Source organism: Leptidea sinapis, chromosome 33 (genome assembly GCF_905404315.1).
Source record: "Leptidea sinapis chromosome 33, ilLepSina1.1, whole genome shotgun sequence".
Taxonomy (NCBI): domain Eukaryota; kingdom Metazoa; phylum Arthropoda; class Insecta; order Lepidoptera; family Pieridae; genus Leptidea; species Leptidea sinapis.
This window is the reverse complement of record NC_066297.1, coordinates 7,121,341-7,141,079: the sequence shown is the minus strand read 5'-3', so window position 1 is coordinate 7,141,079 and position 19,739 is coordinate 7,121,341. Positions and strand designations below refer to the sequence as shown.

General features: G+C 31.5%; 1 protein-coding gene across 7 annotated transcripts in view; it reads right to left on the bottom strand.

Moving 5' to 3' along the window:
- Nucleotides 1-2,697: 2,697 nt before the first annotated feature.
- The window catches only part of LOC126974720 (fasciclin-3), a 128,949-nt gene continuing 111,907 nt past the window's right edge, over nt 2,698-19,739 (bottom strand). Inside the window, exons 11-14 of one of the 7 annotated variants that reach the window (XM_050822313.1) lie at nt 14,065-14,101; nt 12,822-12,872; nt 8,063-8,201; nt 2,698-7,002 (exon numbers count right to left, since the gene is read on the bottom strand). In XM_050822313.1, the coding sequence (XP_050678270.1) occupies nt 6,862-7,002; nt 8,063-8,201; nt 12,822-12,872; nt 14,065-14,101 (368 nt within the window). In that variant the 3' untranslated portion in view covers nt 2,698-6,861. The other 6 variants (XM_050822314.1, XM_050822316.1, XM_050822317.1 and 3 more) reach the window with 6 other exon arrangements.

The following is a 19,739-nucleotide window of genomic DNA, read 5'->3' as shown; positions in this document are numbered from 1 at the left end:
CAAAAACAAGCGTAGCCGAGCGTAGCGTGCCGCGGCAGCGGTCGGCCGGCGAGTGCCTGAACCGAATCGGCCCTTGTTCACTATTGTTTCAATAGTATACTCTATAATATATGACTATAGTATACTCGTGACATTATAATATCACTAAAAGCAGGCTGGTAAATTGTAAGAAATGAAGTCGATTGATTATTTGCAGTTTAATTATAATATCACTAGTGAAATTGTATTACCACGGCATTGACAGTATAACTACAAATATATAAGTAGATATATTTATCTAGTATATGTGTCAATGTCATTGGAAATAGTCAAACCTTGCCTTGCAACAATTACCTATTATGTTAAGCTGGGGCCTACCATGAACTCTTATTGTGTTTCAATTGGCAATATAAAATGAACTGCTTTGCTATTTCGTACCACGACGTGATTAGAGCTATCTAATTTAGGTTGACGTCAAATCAACTAATTAAATCGCAATGATGTCAATTGAATCGCAAACTGGTTTAGTTCGTTCATTCATTCGTACCACGAGGTAATATTGCAACCTAAACTGGATAGCTTATGTGTCAAAGTGAGTGATTCGAAAAATGTTGCTACTTCCTTAGAGAACAGCATGTATATTTGTTTCAGGTATAGGAAAATAAAACTTGTTTCAATCTTAAGCACCGATCACTACCATTAAAATTAGTAAAAGAATACTCTAAGCTTGGTGGTCTATTTTAACGTGACATTGGCAAACTTGTGGTGCACCTTCCACAGGAGCCATAGTAGAATAGAATAGAATACTTCTTTAGAGGAAAGTGAATCGTGTTGTTAGTAACTTTTAAAAAATAGTGAAAACATACAAAAAAGGAAAATTTTATTGATGAAAGATGAGATGAGAATACTTTCTTGGACTTTTTTGTAAAACAAAATACTGAAAATAAATGCCGAAAATGAAAATACTAAAGACGAGGCAGTAAGGGCCCAGGCTAAAACCCTGTTCGCAAGAACGAATTTAAAAGATATACTCTATGCTCCTGTAATCAATCGAGTTGCGTTCATAACTTGATTATTTTTACGAAAACACCTAAGCAAATATCTAATTTGTAATTCAAAGAACTATATTTATATTACTATTATTTAATAAGTACAAAAAAGGGCTTAATGGTTTATAATTTGACGCTATAAAGCGCAATTTTAAATTTTTTAAATACTTTTAGTATTCTACGCAAAAAAACCGCTAAAATCATATCATTTTAGGTTTCGAAACGCAACGCATATGGTTCGAGTAAGAGAGACAAACTTATGCAACGACTGTAGAGCGTCATCTCTTTCTCTCACCGCGGACCACAGACAAATTTATTTCGTTAATTCTTCTTGGCGATCCAAACGCCATTCAGTAAAAGGCACTTCATGGTACGAATTTTAGCGATTCAGTTTAGGTACCTAAACTGAACTGCATCGGAATCGCATGGTTTATGAAAAGTAGATGGTAGGCCCTCTGGTCTCAATATATTGCGTTTTGATTTTGGATCATGTGCATTTTATTCATTTATTTAACATTTTAATAGCTTGTAGTAAAAGTAATAGTATTAAATTAATTTAATAATATTAAAATATGAGGTAGGTCAGTAATTTATTTAATATTTTCACGAAATATATAACTTGTTGTCGCTTTTTATAATTTTATTAAGTTTAATATTGCGTTTTTAGTGTAAATAATGAATACTCAAATAAAGTAAGGTGATTCTAGCTCTGATTATTGTTGTAAATAAATAAATGTATTGGATTTATTGTTTCATTTCGTCCGACACTCAATGTTCTGACCGAACTTTGTTATAATTAGACAATTTGTTATTTAAAGTTACAAAATTTATGACCGATTCGGGACTCGAACCCGCGACCTGTCGCGTTTCGTTGATAAATCTTGTATGCCTTGTTCAACTCTCAGGTTGTGGCTTCATCTACAAGATTTACTAGGAAAGAGCGCTCCCACGGAACTTGATAATGCTGTCTCTTACATACTGTGGAATCCTACGCAGAGAATCGAGACCTCAAAATATGCTTGAATGGGTTAAAACTCGCTTTACAAATTAATACCTTGCGGGGTCCCTCAAGGGTCTCACTTGGGACCGTTATTTTAATTTTGTATATAAACTATTGAGATCAAACAAACTTGTAACTTACTTTTAATATGTAGATACGTACTTTAAATTGGTTAAACATTTTTAAATCATGTAAATAATATAAAAAACAACTGTTCTTAATCTACGCTAATAAACTTTTCCCGCATTTAGTTCTTTTTATAACCTGATAAGTGATCACCGCCGCCCACATTACTCTACAGCGATCACTGATGCATTGTCGGTAGTGTACGCTCTTTTATTGAAGATACCCATGTCGTATCGTCCCGGGAAAACTGCACAAGGAACCTCATTCCACAGCTTGCAGCATACCATACACATCTACAGATTGTGTGGATGATTCTTTGTGGCGTGTCGTGCGGAGGTGGAATTTGGCAGCAGGAGACTCAGGTGAAACAGCTCTTGAGAACACTCCCCGTGATAAGTACTGTAAAAACACCCAATAAAACAACGGCTGTTCACAGCCAATTTCACAGAGTACTGTAATCCCAGAGAATTCGAGCAGCTCTGCGTTGCATGCAGTCAAGTGGTAATAATATATTGTATTTGAGCTTGAAATAAAACAGAAAACTATGACACATCTATTTATTGTAAATATAATTAAGTACTTATCTAACTATGAATATGTAATAAATAGGTACTTATCTGTGCAAAAATAGTCAAGTAATAAAATATGAGAATCAAGATACATATTCTTTTAGAATAAATTTATTGAATATATTTTAGTAAAGTCTTGTGCGTACACATTGATATACTTTTGTACAGTCATAAAGCTCACTGCATGGATCTTAAGCGGTATGCGAACCTAAACCTGTCTGTTGAAGGAGAGCGGAGTTGTGCCAATTTTAACTACTAAAATAGTACTAAACTACACATAAATATCAACTTTGTTCCGCATAAGTACAGACATTAAATTTTGAAATTTTAATACTAAAAGTTTTCACTTTCTACCAGCAGTCTACAACTGCCATTTTTTTTTCGAGTTTAATGACTCGTCCCATATCGGGTCTTGCTCCGTTCTACTTCAATGGATGCGGACAGCCAAAAAAGCGCAATTGCCCGATTTCGTGGGTCGATATGCAATACTAATTTATACTTATATTGTGCAATTGTTATTGTCGCGACAAACAGAGCGCCAAGTGTGTGCGCTATGATGTTTTCCGCTACTGTCACTAGATGGCGCTCTTTCGACGCGATACAAATCGTAGTTACTTTTACGCGATCGAATAGGTAAAAAATCTCACAATTGGCACTATGTCAAGCTGGGTGCAATATACACAAGAAGCTAAACATATAAACGTTATAAAGACCTTAACATGTGCGCAGTTACCGCTATACATCTTGATAAGGATAAAAAATGTTTATAAATTTGTATTGTAAACATACCTTATATTACATTTAGTAAAATATCATCAAAATTCAGGAACCCTTAATATAATTTACATACACAATCAAAATAAAACAATATATTTAATAATTCTAACATATTTTTTATAGTATAAAATTAAAATAACTTTTATGGACGGATAAAAAGCTTTTAGTCTATTGTAAAAAAAACATACAAAAGATTTAATTTGATTCTCGTTTCAGAATGTTACATGCATCATTAACATAAAATCTTTAAGGCTGCATTGGCTTTTAAGACAAATTTATGTGTAATATGTAACACCATCGTATTCAATATCGAATTAGTATTTGAAACTTTTGACAGGTTGCTATTTAGCTATTTTAAATTAACAAAATCTTTAACCAGCGAAGATAGGATAGTTAGCGTCAACAGTTAAAGTCATTAGGTCATCTAGAAATTGTCAAATGGTGATACACATTTTTGCTTAAGGCTGCAAACTTTTTCCATTTTTACAAAAAATAGTTATATGTCTACAGAATATGAGATGATAATTCATTTTTTCTTTACATTTCTATGTTTAATAGACATTGTGAAAAAAAATCACCAAAGTAACCCTTACTTTTAAAGTTAGATCCATATTAATTATTCAATCTAGATAAAAAAAACGTATGAAAACTTTTTATCAATACTGTTTAACATGACTTAGTTTTGTTATTTTTGTAAAGAAAATTGTATTATGTGTGTAATAAATTAAAAATGCTTTTTAATTTTGAATTAATACTATGTCGATTTTGTATGGGAGAGGTATCGTAGCTCCACTCCGCTAGGTGGCTCGGTCCCCAGCCTTAACCGGTACATTAAAATGTTTGATATTGCTAAAGTTTGTTGGTGCAACCCAGCCTTATTGTATTAGATTATGTGACGTAGAGATTTCTCTTCAATGAAAGGCAAATTAAATCTTTTGCCTGTAAATACTTAGCTTATTGTTTAAATAATTATGATATCAAAATCTACTATGAATATATTTATTCTTTGTTAAATTATTTCTTCTTATTTTACCTCATAAAGTAGATATTTTTTCGCAAATAATATTAGGCTTACTAAAAAAAAGGATTTTTATTAAACAACCATTTATTTGTGTAGGCTAACCTAGTTATTAAAATACCATTATATAGGTATTTATTTTAATGTAACGTAATCGCAAGCGATAACCCTTTAGTAGTTTTCATGGTATTTAGTTATGTATAACTTTTATTTTTACATAATTTATACGTTTTCAATTCTGTGACAGTTGTGAAAACGTCGAAAAAATAGCGACAAAATGTTAGCCTCTATTTTCAGCAACGCACTCAATAACTTTTGTTTTGTATTAATTGACATTTACTCGTGTAAGGCATTGACTATTTGACGCTTGAATATGTTTTGTTGCATCATTTGAAATGATTTGTAAACCTATGAAAATGTAAATCGTGATTTAAAAGAGTGGCAATGAGTTTCTTGCTACTTCTTCTCATTAGCTCAACTCTTTACGAAGTAGCAGTAGATTCATGAGAAAAAAAAATTTTGACATTCATAAGTGTTATTTCTTTGATCTACATGAATAAAGTGATATATTATGATTTGATTTTGGACGCATTGTAAAACAAAGTGACTGGCGTATTGCGAGTGTAAGACGTAGCTGTAAAGTAATAAATCCAGCCTGTTATCATACGTAGCCTTACAGCAAGACGCTCTATCTGGACGTATAAATTATCTAAGCTATTTAAATTTGTTTTTTACAATAAATGTAAAAAAAATAGAGTAGGTTCCTACTTTGTGTTTAATTTTAAGTTGTTTGTCCACAGTCAAGAAATCTCCTATTCCAATAAAAGGTCTTTTGCTCTCAAAGAAAATCTTCCCTGTGAAATGAGCGTACAAGAATATTTATACCAAATTCAAATTACTTTATAAAAGCGGTTAAATTCTAAAATAAAAAATATATTAAATTTAACCGATTTAAATGAAGTATATTTTAGAATATCAGGTACTATTATAATACCAGAAAATAGCGTATTTTCACATGGTACAGAGTAATGTACAAGCAGTAGCTATGTCTATTTTTTATATTTATATTATTTTTAAATTCACACTTTAATCCGGTAACGTAACAATAGAAAGGTGTATTCAAAGTAATCTAGAAATACCTTTTGCATTGACAACCTATAATTTATAACAAGATTTTTTTAGTATTTATTAATTATTTGAATTTTTTTCAGCAATTCTCGATTTATAGATAATAAAATGTAAATTTCGTCCATTTAAAATAGTTTAACTTTCATTTAGTCAATTGTTGCAAAATAGCAATACTTATTTATAAATACATATCTCTTAAACTTAAATAACTTAGGAATGCAAAGAAAATCCTTCACATATATTATGAGATTACAGATTCTTAAAACTAAAATGGATAATGCAATAAGTAACTAATGAATATGGTTAAAATTAATGATGAATTGCAGACTATAAGAATTAGACGGGAAACAAATAAGCCTAGATAATGTATTTATACTTCATGATCGTTATAAATATAATATTGAGTCCTTAGATTAAGGATTGGTCTCCGCTGCGCTCCAACTAGATACCGCACTACCTAACAATAGCTTTTTTATGCAAGGCATCTATTAGATGCTTGTGTGCGTGGCATCTTGACACACAATGGCATCTTTCAAATTTTATAACATACGCTTCGTGTTATTTTACATTGAAATAAATAAAATACAAAATTTTTACTGGTGATATGTGATCCCAGTGTCTTTACCGTCTGTAATTCTCATAGTCTGACAATGACAAAGAAATTATAAAGAAAAAACCTTTCGTAATACTGCAATAATAATTAAATTTTAAACAACTAAATAAAAAATATGTTTATAAAACGACATTAAATACTTTGATTTCATTCAGCTCAAAATAAATAAATTGAAAAAGGCGGCAGCATAAAGTTGTAAAATCCTGTTACTGGTAACAAAAAGTTTTTCGATCGGTTCAAAGTTTTTGCTAACAGATGGAGCTTTAATATATAATAATAAGCATTTGGATATCTGTTTTAGGTATAATATAGCGCCATCTCTTATCAAGTATTGAAACCTGTGGAAAAACCATCGATTTGAAATGATAATCTACAAGTAGTACTGCTACGCGGTGGTTTATTCGGTAAGACTTTCGTATTCGAAGCCACGTCAAAATGTTGAATAAAAAAGACCGTTAAATATATATATAATACCGTTCTTTCTAAATTTAAATAATGCGTAAAATTGCGCGGCAGTTTTCGAGTTCTTAATTTGAACTTTACGAGAACGGCTTAGAATGCGAAAGCCTGGCCGTCTTTTGTATTCGCCATAGAGAAACTATTTATTCCTTTGTCTCCTTAACTTGCGGTTGGTCTGTGTAAACAATTTCTGCGTATTCTGTAGAAGGTGGGGGAGGTTTCTCAGCAGTTTGATCACCGAGAACCAACTCTGCGTACACGACTTTTTTGTCTTCATCTGAAGCCTGTAATCATTAATAGAATATTATTTTCTTTAATAATTATAGATATTATAATAATTGTAGTGAGAACGTAGTGGTAGCTAACAATATTATACTCTCCGTTTCCGCACTGAATGAATGAGCACATCCGCGGCACTTTTTGAGTCAGGCCAATCCCAGAAAAGCTGTTGGAGACTAGATTGAGGTGGTACGGGTATGTCATGATGCGTTCAAAAGATCATAATCCAATAGAGTGCTTGATATTAACACCGGACCAAGAGGACGCGGAAGACCCCGATTAACATGGCGATCAGTCATAGACAAAGATCTACAAAAAGCCCAAATAGATCCGCAGACGACCCAGGACAGAACGTCCTGGCGAAGACTGATTAGGAGAGCCGACCCCAACTAAAATGGGATAGTGCGAGGATAAAGAATAGACTCTTCGTTTCCACACAAACGGGAACTTTCGACCGGGATACAGCGGAAGCACACATTTTTATAATATTCCTGAACTTTGTAATCAGGTTCCTTCATCAAAGTTTCCTTAATATGAAGCTAAATTAGCTACTTGATCCCCACAGTAACATACCATATGACTTAACCTTAGCCATGCTATCTCATCGTTACCTAATTTTTAAAGTGATAACTTGCTATGGGAAGGTAAACCGCTTCGTAACGTAACGCGTTACGGCGCCAGTCTGTCTGGCTTCTCACTCTAATCAATTGTTACTTTAGTAAAATTAAACAATGATACACAAAATTCTAATGTAGGAACATATTCAAGAATTGTAACAAAGAATAAAATATATTTTATAATCAATTAAAGTGTTTCTTAATAAATAACCTTTCCTTACATTATAGTAATATACACAGAACAGTTTAAAGAGATCTTATTAAACTGTTCTGTGGTAATATACATAAAATGTAAGTAATAACCTAAACTTTTCTTAAGTTACACAATTTCAATATTAAATAGTTCAAGTTATTACATCTGTCGGGCGTCCCGACACGCACACATTTTTTGTTAGTACTGGGACTCCCTCAATTCGAGGAGGTCTAGGTTATATTAAGTGACAGTTACCTTATCATCAGCATCTGGAGTCGGCACGGGTTCTGTGGCTTGCACGCGGTCACGTGCGCGCGGCAGCGCTGCACGCACACGGGCACCCAGAGCGCTCAGTCGCGACCTCTCTCGACCGACCGCGCTTTCCGTGTCGCTACTGACGCAGACAACGTCACAATTTACACATACATATACACAAGCTTACATATATACTGAAATTCAAAATGGCGGCTCACTAATCCTGTACCGATAGCATATTAGTTTTAACAATAACTTATCTAACTATTATCATGCACTAGAATATCGTATTTTTGTAGCGAGAAATAGAATGAATTCCATTTACAAACCTTAGATAATTTATACGTCTAGATACAGCCTTTTGCTGCTAGACAGCTGATGAAAACAGGCCAGGTTTATTATGTTAGTTTGCGTGACAAGCTACGTCTTACAATCTCGATATGTATGTCACTTGGTGTTAGTATGCATGCATTGCCAAAATAGAGTTTCAAATTAAAATTCAATTTTTTTTCGACGTTTTCACAGCTGTCACTGTCAGATGATATTCATCTAAGTTATAAATCTATTCTTTTTCTGCGGGAATAGTAGACAGGGTTGCATTCTTGCTTTGAAATTTAATTGCTTTATTTTGTATTCCACTCAATATTGGAGTAAGAATATTATTAGCCACTCACTATTTCATTATAAGCGAAATAATGCTCAGAATATAATCGGCATCATCTGTCCATAGTAGTGACAATATGCAGCCTAGCAAAACTCAGTCAGAAGTGCAGTCATTGATAGATTGACAGATGACAGATAATCTTCTAAAAAAAAGGAGATCCGAAATCCACTACGTTTTAAGCAACTGTTAATATGTAAAAATAATGTAATTACTACTATTTCAATCTTATGTCAAATGACTGCACGTTTCATACTAAACTAAATTTCAATTTTTACTTAGGCAGTATAACTTATAATAACCGCCTCTTATAACGTAGTATTTACATCCTCTTTGACAATATGATTGGATTCGCAACGCGTTATCAAACTTGTTGTTAGTGTAACCGCTACAATTTCTCGCTCACGTCGCACGTCACGATGACACTCAAAAATCGAATTCAATCAATATTCACCACGTGTCTATAGCATTTAAAATTTAAATATAATTTTATAGTTGCATGCCAACCGTACAACTGACAATGTCCGCCATTTTGAATTCCATTTTTAGGTAAGTAACTGCGTAGATATTAATAATGTACACGTATACTACACTAGCATCATAAACAAAACATTCATTTTGTAATTTTTACAAAATAATACATTTTATAAAATTTATCGTTATATTTTTTTTTGTCAACTACTTACTTAAGTTCAACATTTGTCAAATATGTTTGCAAAATTGACATTTCATTTCGAACTAAACGTAATTTCGACTGATATTAGAATAGAGAGGTCAAATCAAATTTCTTTGTTATTAGAGATGTTCGAAATTGGAATGAAATGATATAATCGAAATCGATGCATTATTTAACAATAATAAATTTTTTACAGATAAGAAACTTGTTCTAACGAAACAGTCTATTTTATGGTGGTCATAATGTGCGGTTTTTTAACGCTTAGGTATAATCATTGAGTATATATTAATTCTGCAAATATTACTGAGTTTTAACATTAATATTCCGAGATTTTCCCGTTAGCCATTATTATTGGAAAATGAATGAAACGGGGTAAATAATATTAATGTTTATAAACAATTTATTTAATGTGTTTTAATTACTTAAAAAATGCTAATAAAACTACATAACTTGTTTATTTATGATGCTAGCTATATAGTGCCTATCTCTATATATTATGTATTTGTTTTGCTCATATAACTAACTACTGGAGTGTTATTAGACACATTGTTAGTCATTTCTATAAGTCGAGGCATTAGCAAAATAATCTGAAATGGCGAAGCTTGTCTTACAAGTACTATATGCAAAAAAATTTGCACAGAAGTATAGATTATAGAATCTTGATGTCAAACGAAGACGAATTGTAGCGGATAGCTAATAATCCTTTTTTACTTATTGTACAGCTGTAAATTAAGCCGCCATTTTAGATTATTTTCACTATTGTCCAGGCTTATAACCTAAACATATGATCGGATTTGGTCAGGCCGAACCATCGGACGCAGTCTGGTAGCGGACCATATTTTTACCATCTGGACCATACCGAGTACCATACATCGGACTAATTGCCATAATTGGTGCGAGGCGCCCACAGCACCGTCCGATGGTACAGCCGTACCATACCAAATCCGACCATGTGTTTAGGCTATTAGGCAAGCGTTATATGTATTATGCGCCCTGTCAATAATAGCTGTCAACGCTCCTGGCAATCAAGGCTTAAAAACAAGTCACTTAATCCATTAAGAACTGAAAGTTTGAGCGAATTATTGATCGTTAAACCAAGGGCGAGCATTTATTGCTAAAAAGCGAATGCATAGCTCGATTAAAGCTAGGCTTACGAAAGTTGGTATTGTAAAAGGTTGGTATTAAATAATCCAAGTGTAGCAGCAACAAAATAACAACAAAACCGTAGTCGCGTATTTTATTTGATAATTTATACGTCTATATATAACCTCTTGCTGTAAGTCAATGCATGACAACAGGCCAGGTTTATTACTTTAATGTGCAGCATGATAAGCTATGTCTTACTCGCGATACGTTAGTCATTTTGTTTTAGTGTGCCTGCGTTAAAATATAGGCTAACTGTTCACCGCAATTTTTTCGACGTGTTCATAGCTGCCACAATCTATATCTAGACGTATCAATTATCTAAGCCTATTTTAATGCTAGATAATTAATTATTCGTTTATAATTGAGATCATGAGATTGACTGTTTGCCTCTATTTTGAACAATGCACGCACAGCATTATTGAAAAACCCAAAAGCAGCACTAAAATTGCGTCACCACGAAAACACACGGGAGCTACAACAACCGCCATCTTGTTTGTCAAATGTCAAACTATGCATAGTTTATTCGTTTAGTTATTAGGTCATTGCATTAGAGATGCGATGTACTATCGACAAAATTGAAACGTAAACCACCGTCATATTCATAATAAACAATCAGGTCGAAATTCGCTTTAAGATATTACATTTAATAAGTAAGTAGTATCATTTTATTTGACACTGACAGTCCACAAATTGTCATACAATATTTTTCGTGCAAATATAAACTGATCTGTTTTTAAAAGAATTATCAGCAAGGGTTATGAATCTATTTTGTCGATGATACATAATTCTAGTGCCAACTTTCGTTAGCTTGACCCATAATATTATGTTAGTATAAGCCATAATGCACACTAATTTCAAAAGTTGACTCAATGATACGTTGCGTTTTGTAATTTAATATTTAAAAAAATGAAAAGCCTTCCTATATTCTTGCGACTTGCGAAGTGATACTTTTATTACATTGCCTAAAATGTTGTCCCATCTATCGCATGTCGTAGGCGTGAAGTTGAAGAGAAAGAGAAGTAGTAGGTTCGAACCCCACACCTAATAAAGGTTTTTTTTTTATTATATTATATTTTATTTTATGAATATGTATAGCGTAAAATATAATTATTTTTTTTCTATGCTGATATTAATATGTTATTTTGTGAATAAAAGTTTCAATTACATCGTGGCTTCCCAAAACCACATAATTGCTTTTTTTTTTTCAAATAGTGACAAGACGTTATGGTAAGTGATACGCCAAGCCCTTTACAATGCAGTCTAGCTTAGGATCTTTGATTGAACCCGAAATCTTAGCGGCAATTGTGATGTTTGGACTCGTCACTTGAGACGTAAGATGTTAAGTTTCATTAAGCCAGTAATGTTTGTAGCTGTGGCGCCCTTCGAACCGAAACACAATAATGCTTGCACATTACGGTTTTTTCAATTCTTTTCAACAGAAGGTATACTAAATTATAACAGATATCCAATCTTATAGTTTTATGGAAATAAGGGAACATCGGGCCTATGGACTTGCATCCCGTGCCACTAAATAAAAAAAAGGGGACATCGATGAATGATTTATGCGAAATGCGGACTTGTTAACATATTTGGTATGAGAATCGGAACGCATTTTTAGATGCGTGAACAGCTATGGGTGAAAGCTGACAGTGTTATCATACGGGAATTTAAAACGTCAAACAATAGCTGTTGTGATGACGCAAGACATAGTTGATTTCATTTTTGTTCGGATTATAGTGTTTTTCCTAAGTCAACATTATGGTGGACTTACGCGCACTCAAGGCGATGTTTATAAATACGGAAGTCGACTTACCCACTAGATTAGTCTGAGGAAATTCTAAGTTCTTGGTTTTGGTTTTTGCGTATAATTGTTACACCTTAACGCTCTAAATGTATTTGGATCTAATTAGTTAAGGCAACCTATAAAGGCAGACACACACCCAAATATAATATTTTTAATGAAATAAAATAATTCAGGAAACTGGTTATTAAAATACATATTAAGTTCCCTGAAATAAATTTAATTATGTCTTTGAGATTGAGACAGAGACATCTTTTCCTGGGCTTTTTATCTTCTTGGCAAATGCCAAATCATATCTTGGTATGACAGTTTTTGTCAAATGTCAAATCATAAATATGACTAATTTATATTTTATAAAGTTCGCTCTATAGATCACAGCCTTTGTGTTAAAGAATATGTGCTTGTGTGGGTGCGTGCAATAATATCATTGAGTTAACTCTTCCAATTTGTTAGTTATAAATGTTATAAAACGTACGTTTTATAGAGAGGGATCCCTGTTCCCAAAAGCACATCACCCGCTGGGTTCCTTACAACAAAATAAGCCTTTAACAATTGTACAACCAACTTGACTTGTAGACCAACTCGCAATCGATTTCTTTTTGGGGCATACGGGCTACAATAATGGTGAGGCGATCGCCAATGAACATCCACAATACCAGGAGTCAAGAGAAGCGTTGCCGGCCTTTAAGTTAGTTATGCTCTTCTCTTGAATCACTGATTTTTTAATCATAATAATGATTATTATCAACATCACAACACAACACCTTGACATCAATCAGTCATACAGAAAAAATACCCCGTAGTTTATTTATTAATAATAATATCTTAGTGATGCTTGTTTTGCAGACCGTACCAAAGCAACGTCAGGCCCACAGATAATGTAACCGGGTAGTAAGTCGCGATGACGCTAAATTTTCATATGAGTCGCTTTAAATTGTGCAGTTACAGTCCATGCAATTTTGGTTGTATTTATATCTCGTTCTAAATAAATATCCTCACCAGAGATATTTGATACAAAATGGCGTCTTTATAAAAATAAACTGCGGGACATAAAGTGGTCTACAAGTGAAGTTGATTTCTGTACAATGAACCATAGAATGATATCAAGACGGAGCATAGTATATTTCAATTTAAATGAATTGTATTTAAACTAATACATCATTAGATGAATTAAATCGCGGTATTTCTTTTAAGTATCATAAGTCACACATTGTTTGTGCAAAAAAAAAACTTATTATCAAGTTTAAATAAACAATTTTATTTTATTATGTATTGACCCCGCATTTCGGAATTATAGTGATATTAATATATAAATTGAATAACATAGTCGATGTTATTCAATTTTAGACTACGCTCTGTCAATATATACAAAATAAAATAGAATTAGATATACAATATCATATTATACATTATTAAACTTTAACCAAGTTTATTTGGTATTTAATAAGGCGATGATATGAAAACATCGAAATCCTCAACCCAGATTTTGAAATTAATTTTTTTTCTTCCCAAAAGCTAGATATAGATAAAACATAAATATTCCATTTATCGGACAGGGGTCATACTAAACAGTGAGCCCCTGCTCTCGAAAACCCCAAGCTCCATGTCTGACCAAAAAGAACGAATATCAAAGTAAGATTTTTACAAAGCGTTTTAAGTGTAAGTAATAGATATAGTAATATATAGACAAGTTTATAAGATATGTTAACAATACTCACGATTCGCCAGAACTCTTCGCATTTTCCCGACTGTGATCTAAAAATCAGTAATTTTTAATAGACGGAAAAGGGAGTATAGTACTATAGTAATTATATTATGTTGGATGCATGCAAATAATACACAATATTCTTAATAAATATTTTATTTGAATAACATACTGGTCTATATAAATGTTAAAATTTTAAAACTGTCATAATAAGTTTTGTAAATTGAATTGTAAATCGTTAAAATACAATTGTAATAAATGTGATGATTATGGCAATATCATACTGTATTTGGTCTTGTAATGGCAGTGACCTTTTTGAAAACATAAATTTTAAACAAAACGTTACAAAAATAATCTTTACTTTACTTTAATAAAAAATACTAAAAATCACATGACGGTGACCTAAGCTAACTAAATTAAAAGAATGTCATTGTTGTTTTTACAAAACCTCGAAAAATTACATTGTAAAACACGACTTTGCAATAAACTATTGTAATTATTGTAATAAAATAATTGAGCAATATTTAAATTGTGTGTGCTAATGAATTATTTTATCAAAAATTATTTATTAGGATTGTAAAATCGCGCTCTACAATTTACAATACATAAATAACAACCTAACCTTAAAATTAATTTAAGTAGGCTTATAATATGTACTATTACAAATTATGTACAAAATATAAAATAAAATGGTGGTACGAACACAGTAATATCTAAAATAATGTACTTATATTAATAATGAACAGTTACAAAGTTAATATTTCAAAAATAAACTCGCCAATTAACTCCTCTGCTAAATAATAATGATAAGAGATTTTGTCATTTGATTGTGTGATTTAGTTCCATACAGTCCGCTAAGAGCGTTGTACAGTTTCATCACTTTATAAGACGTAGTTGGTAGTATTCTTTTAAAATCTAGCGTTTTATTTCTGTGTGCTTTTTAACGATATTGTGAACAATATTAATAAGAAGAGAAGTCAATTTAACAGGTCAAGTCATGCACTGATGATTTTAGTTGTTCCTTGATAAGTGGCACTGATCAAAGCTTACATTACAACGCTGTTGATTGATCAATACCAAACACATCGCTAACTAATCCAATAACTTTAATTAGAGTAATGGGGTCAGACGCAGATTGTCTTGAATAAAAGGCTAATTTGATTTTAGAGGATGTGTTAGTTATTATCCAAAGTAATTTTATTCGCTATAGCAGTGTCTTTTGGAAAAAAGCTTCCATTTTGTTAGTTATCTCTAGGATTTAAATTACATTCATTGTTTCCCAATATTTTCCTATTGGCGAGCAATTCACGGCACGCGTTTTAATATTTTATCTAAATAACTTTTGATATTTATTCTTGATCCATATGTTTTAATAGAACAATCAATTATAAAAACGATAAAATAATATTTGATCCAAATGCAAGTTTTTGGCATAAATCTTAACGTGCTAAAATTTTGTCTAATTGCAATTTCTTTTCGATGTAACTTCACAACATCAAATGAGATTCTTAAATGCTATCCATTAAATACATTAAACTTATTGTACATTCGAGAGAGAGATAGAGTGTGAGAGAGAGACACAAAATTCGATAAAAACGATGATTATGAATGATTTAAGAATTTTAAATTTCACTTTTATAAAATTAATAGGTTATCAATATTGTAATTGTAATTTTACAAATCGTAACAAATATTTTTACAAAGTTAATAAAACAATAAAATGTTGTCTGCGATTTGTGCTGATTTGTCCTTCAGTGTAAGTTATAACCTGGAATAAAACAGATTTCTATAAATTTTTTTGGGAAATTTGCAATAATTTTAAGCTGCCACCAAGCTTTTTAATGTTAATGATGGTAGTGCAAGCCTTTTGAAGCGTATCACTCTTGTGCGTGTTGAAAGATAATATAAACATGTACTGTATGGAAATGAAATATATGAATTGAATAAAATTGAAAGGCAGTGAGGACGTGGAAGATTTTTTTAGTTACGGTTCTTATATGAGTTTTATATCTAAATATATAATGGTTCGTTTAACTAAGTGTTTAAATACAAACATATATACCAGTAAACTCTGAACGGGCATTTATCAGAACAATAAAGGTGAAAAAGTATATTTCCCAGTAATCAAAAAATCAGTTTAAATCACTCATAATCATTTTAAGGCTATATCTTAAAAATAATGGCAAAATTTGTAATACAAAATATAAAAAGCATAATTTGAAATTCAATTCAACCTAGTGAAAATATGAACTTAAAATGTTTTTTACATGTTTTTATCGTAAATTTGTGAAGGAATTTCACTAAAATTCAACATATTCTTACATCTATTTTCCTAATATAATAGAATTAATAATTTATTCAATCGGTACTAATGAAAAATATTTTCGAATTTCGGTACGAACTCTGACCATTCAAAAAAGGTTTATTTTTTATGATCTTTGATAAAATATTAAATCCGCTCAACGATTCGTCATAACATTATAATAATACTTGGGAATTAGACAGTAACGTTATTATATAATTCAAGATTTTCAGATAATCCACCCACGATTAGAATGCGATGCGACCTTTTTAAACTGACATGAATGAATCGACGATTAGATGTATACTAGTGTCTGTCTGTGCGTATTTTGTGCGTGTATCTGTGTGTATTTTGATCTTAATTGATTAATCCAAAAAATCTTTCTCGATTCTTCTCCGCCCGAAAAGCTATCATTTACATTACTTTGATAGTGGTCCATCCTATTCTAATTGCACGCAGATTAGATTAGAAATATAAAAGTTATGAAAACGTTATAAACTTCTAAAGGTTAAGTAAGTAGTCTTCCATTAAAATTTATATTCTTACTAACGTTAATAAAATAAGTAACATCAATATTTTGTTAAGTTATAATTGAGTGGCACTGGAATTTAAAGAGTTGTAACTCGTCACTGACTGTCACTGTGGCATATTTTGTAATAGTAATAAAATTACATTTACAAATTTATTTAGACTGACAAACTGCGATCTTTACATGATTTAAAGTTGTAAAATATCTAACATGGCTATCATTACAGCAGTAAGAGACTCTTATAACTTTAACTGTCTATTATGGTCTACATGCCGTTGAACCCTGACAATTCTAAGATTATCAATGATTTAAGGATGATAACGCACATTCTAGTAAAGTTATTTCATATCTGAGAGCCACATAAAAATATGTCTTAAAGTGCCAGTGACAGCCGAAGACTTACAAATTTAAACGGCTGTGTCTGGTTTCTTTTCTGGGTGTTTGGTGTCGCCATTGCTGATGTAGTCGCCATGGTCATGTGAAGGATTCTCGGATCCTTTGATGTCGTCGTGTGGGGGGAGGGGCGCTTCAGAATCAGCCCCGTCGGGTATATCGGTGCGGTGAGACCGGCCTGCCACATACCAACACGTTAAGCGATCAAGAACCTAATTTCGTTGGTGATACGTCTTGTAATTGTTTAACCATTATTCGTGATATTGACCAGTACGATATCTTTATGAGAAAAAATAGACAGAGTGAACGGCTTGCCCACCTGATGATAGCGGCATCATCTGCCTATAGCAGTGACAGAATAAGCTGTGCTGTGACGCAAGGAAAACGGCCTATTGAACTGCACCCGTCACTGAGACTTAAACTTGACTGTGCACTAATAATGTACGTATATTACAATTAAAACTATAGAAGGGCTCAGTGGTTCATTAGAGTATCACCACCACCGTAGTTTTAGAATACTAGAGTTAGAAGCCGTTTTTAATCTTCACAGCTTTATAAATCAAACCAATTAAAAAAAAATTGAGGACAGATTAAAAAGTTTATACATACTTTAAAAAGGAATTTTTATCACGAATAAAGGCGTAAATTACAGGATCAGTGCTATGTTAGTAAGTTATATGTTTAAAAAAGTCAATGTTTTAATTAAAATTAAGGCCCAAACAACCCAGAGGTTAGATTTATTAACTGAAACTAACATTTTCGCAAACTACTTGAAAATCCATCACCAATTAAAGAAACAGTTGATATTATACTAAATTTATTTTATTTTAAGACATCATACTATTGTCTCTTTCCACATAACAATATGCAGTCGATAATCATGCTTAAGAAGGAAAGAATCAGAAAATCATGCCATAAAATTTAATCGATAAATATCATGCTTAATCATTCCTATAGTCCTTGATCGCTCAAAATGTCGCTTAGCGGCTTCACAGATAACAATACATTCTAAAAGCTAAGGTTTTTTTTATTAAAATATCTAAACGTCTATTGAATTCCATGAACAATTCAAAAAACACAGTAAAACGTTTAGAACTTTTAATAACGCCATAACAATATCTAAAAAGTACACTGCCAGATACAAGAAAAAAAAACAAATTTTGAACAGTCCTAACATTGCCATAAATATTTTGAGAGCAATTTGAAGTAATTTTTTTTTATTTAGTTTTGATGCAAAGGCAATCATGATTAGTAAGCAAAAGCGATATTTTGATGAGGAAATATTGACAAAACTTTGATAACAATAAATAAAAAAATATTAAAAAAGTATCTTTAACATTTTGAAAAATTACAATATCAATAAATAAATGAGTTATAATCGAAATTGACATAATAGATTTAATAAAAAAATAAACATGCATTTCGCAGTAAACGGTGTCCATTTTCTAAACATGCAAACTTCACAGAAAGAGAAATATATTATATGCTTTTTCATGCAAGTTTTGTCCATATTTAAAATAATATGTTAATTGTGAACGATTGTATTTGAAATTCATTCACGCTTCATTTGGTATTGTTTAGTAATAAAATATAATAAACCATGCATTGTATAAATAATTTGCGCGGAGCTAAAGCTGTTAAAACATTGTTATTATTATGACGGGTACTCACAATATATATTTTACGATATGTCGATCCACTTGCATGAATTGCATGCATTTGGATCAAATCAATAAGATATATCGTGAGTACCCGTCACAATAATTACAATTTTTATTAGGATTGTAAAACTAATAATAATTGTAAATAATTGATGATTACAATACCAAACAAATTAATAATTTAGAATTATAAATAAAAACTAAATTATATATTAGAAATTTTGTCTTTAGCTTAAATATTACCATTACATAGACTAATAAAAAATAGACTCACAAAAAAGACTTTGATTTGAATTAAGAATTATTTTGAAATCCATAGATAATATTATATTTCTCGGTCTTTTGAACATTTATTTTTATGTCTTAATTAAATATTATTCAGTACTAGTTAATATATTATTATATATAAGAATTACAATAATTTTGATATTAATATATTTATATATCGATAGGAAACGAGATTTTGAAGCACTTTTTATAAATCTCGAATAGATAATAAAACATTTTGTGAGTCTATGCCTACGAATAAAAAATTGTGCACTATTGTTACCAACCTAAGTGAAGTTTTAAAACATAACCGCTTTGAAGGCCTTTTAGCTTCTATTACTAAAATAACAGCATTCTATCAAAAGAGGTAGTTTTAAAAATACGTTATACCGAAGTTCATAAATGGATCTGACATATTAGTAACAAACTAAGAAGAATCTCTTTAATGTTATATTTAACAATACAATTAAGTAATATTAATAGGGATTATTTAAAAAAAGATAAAAATTCAGTGACGATATTACGGGAAACCGCTT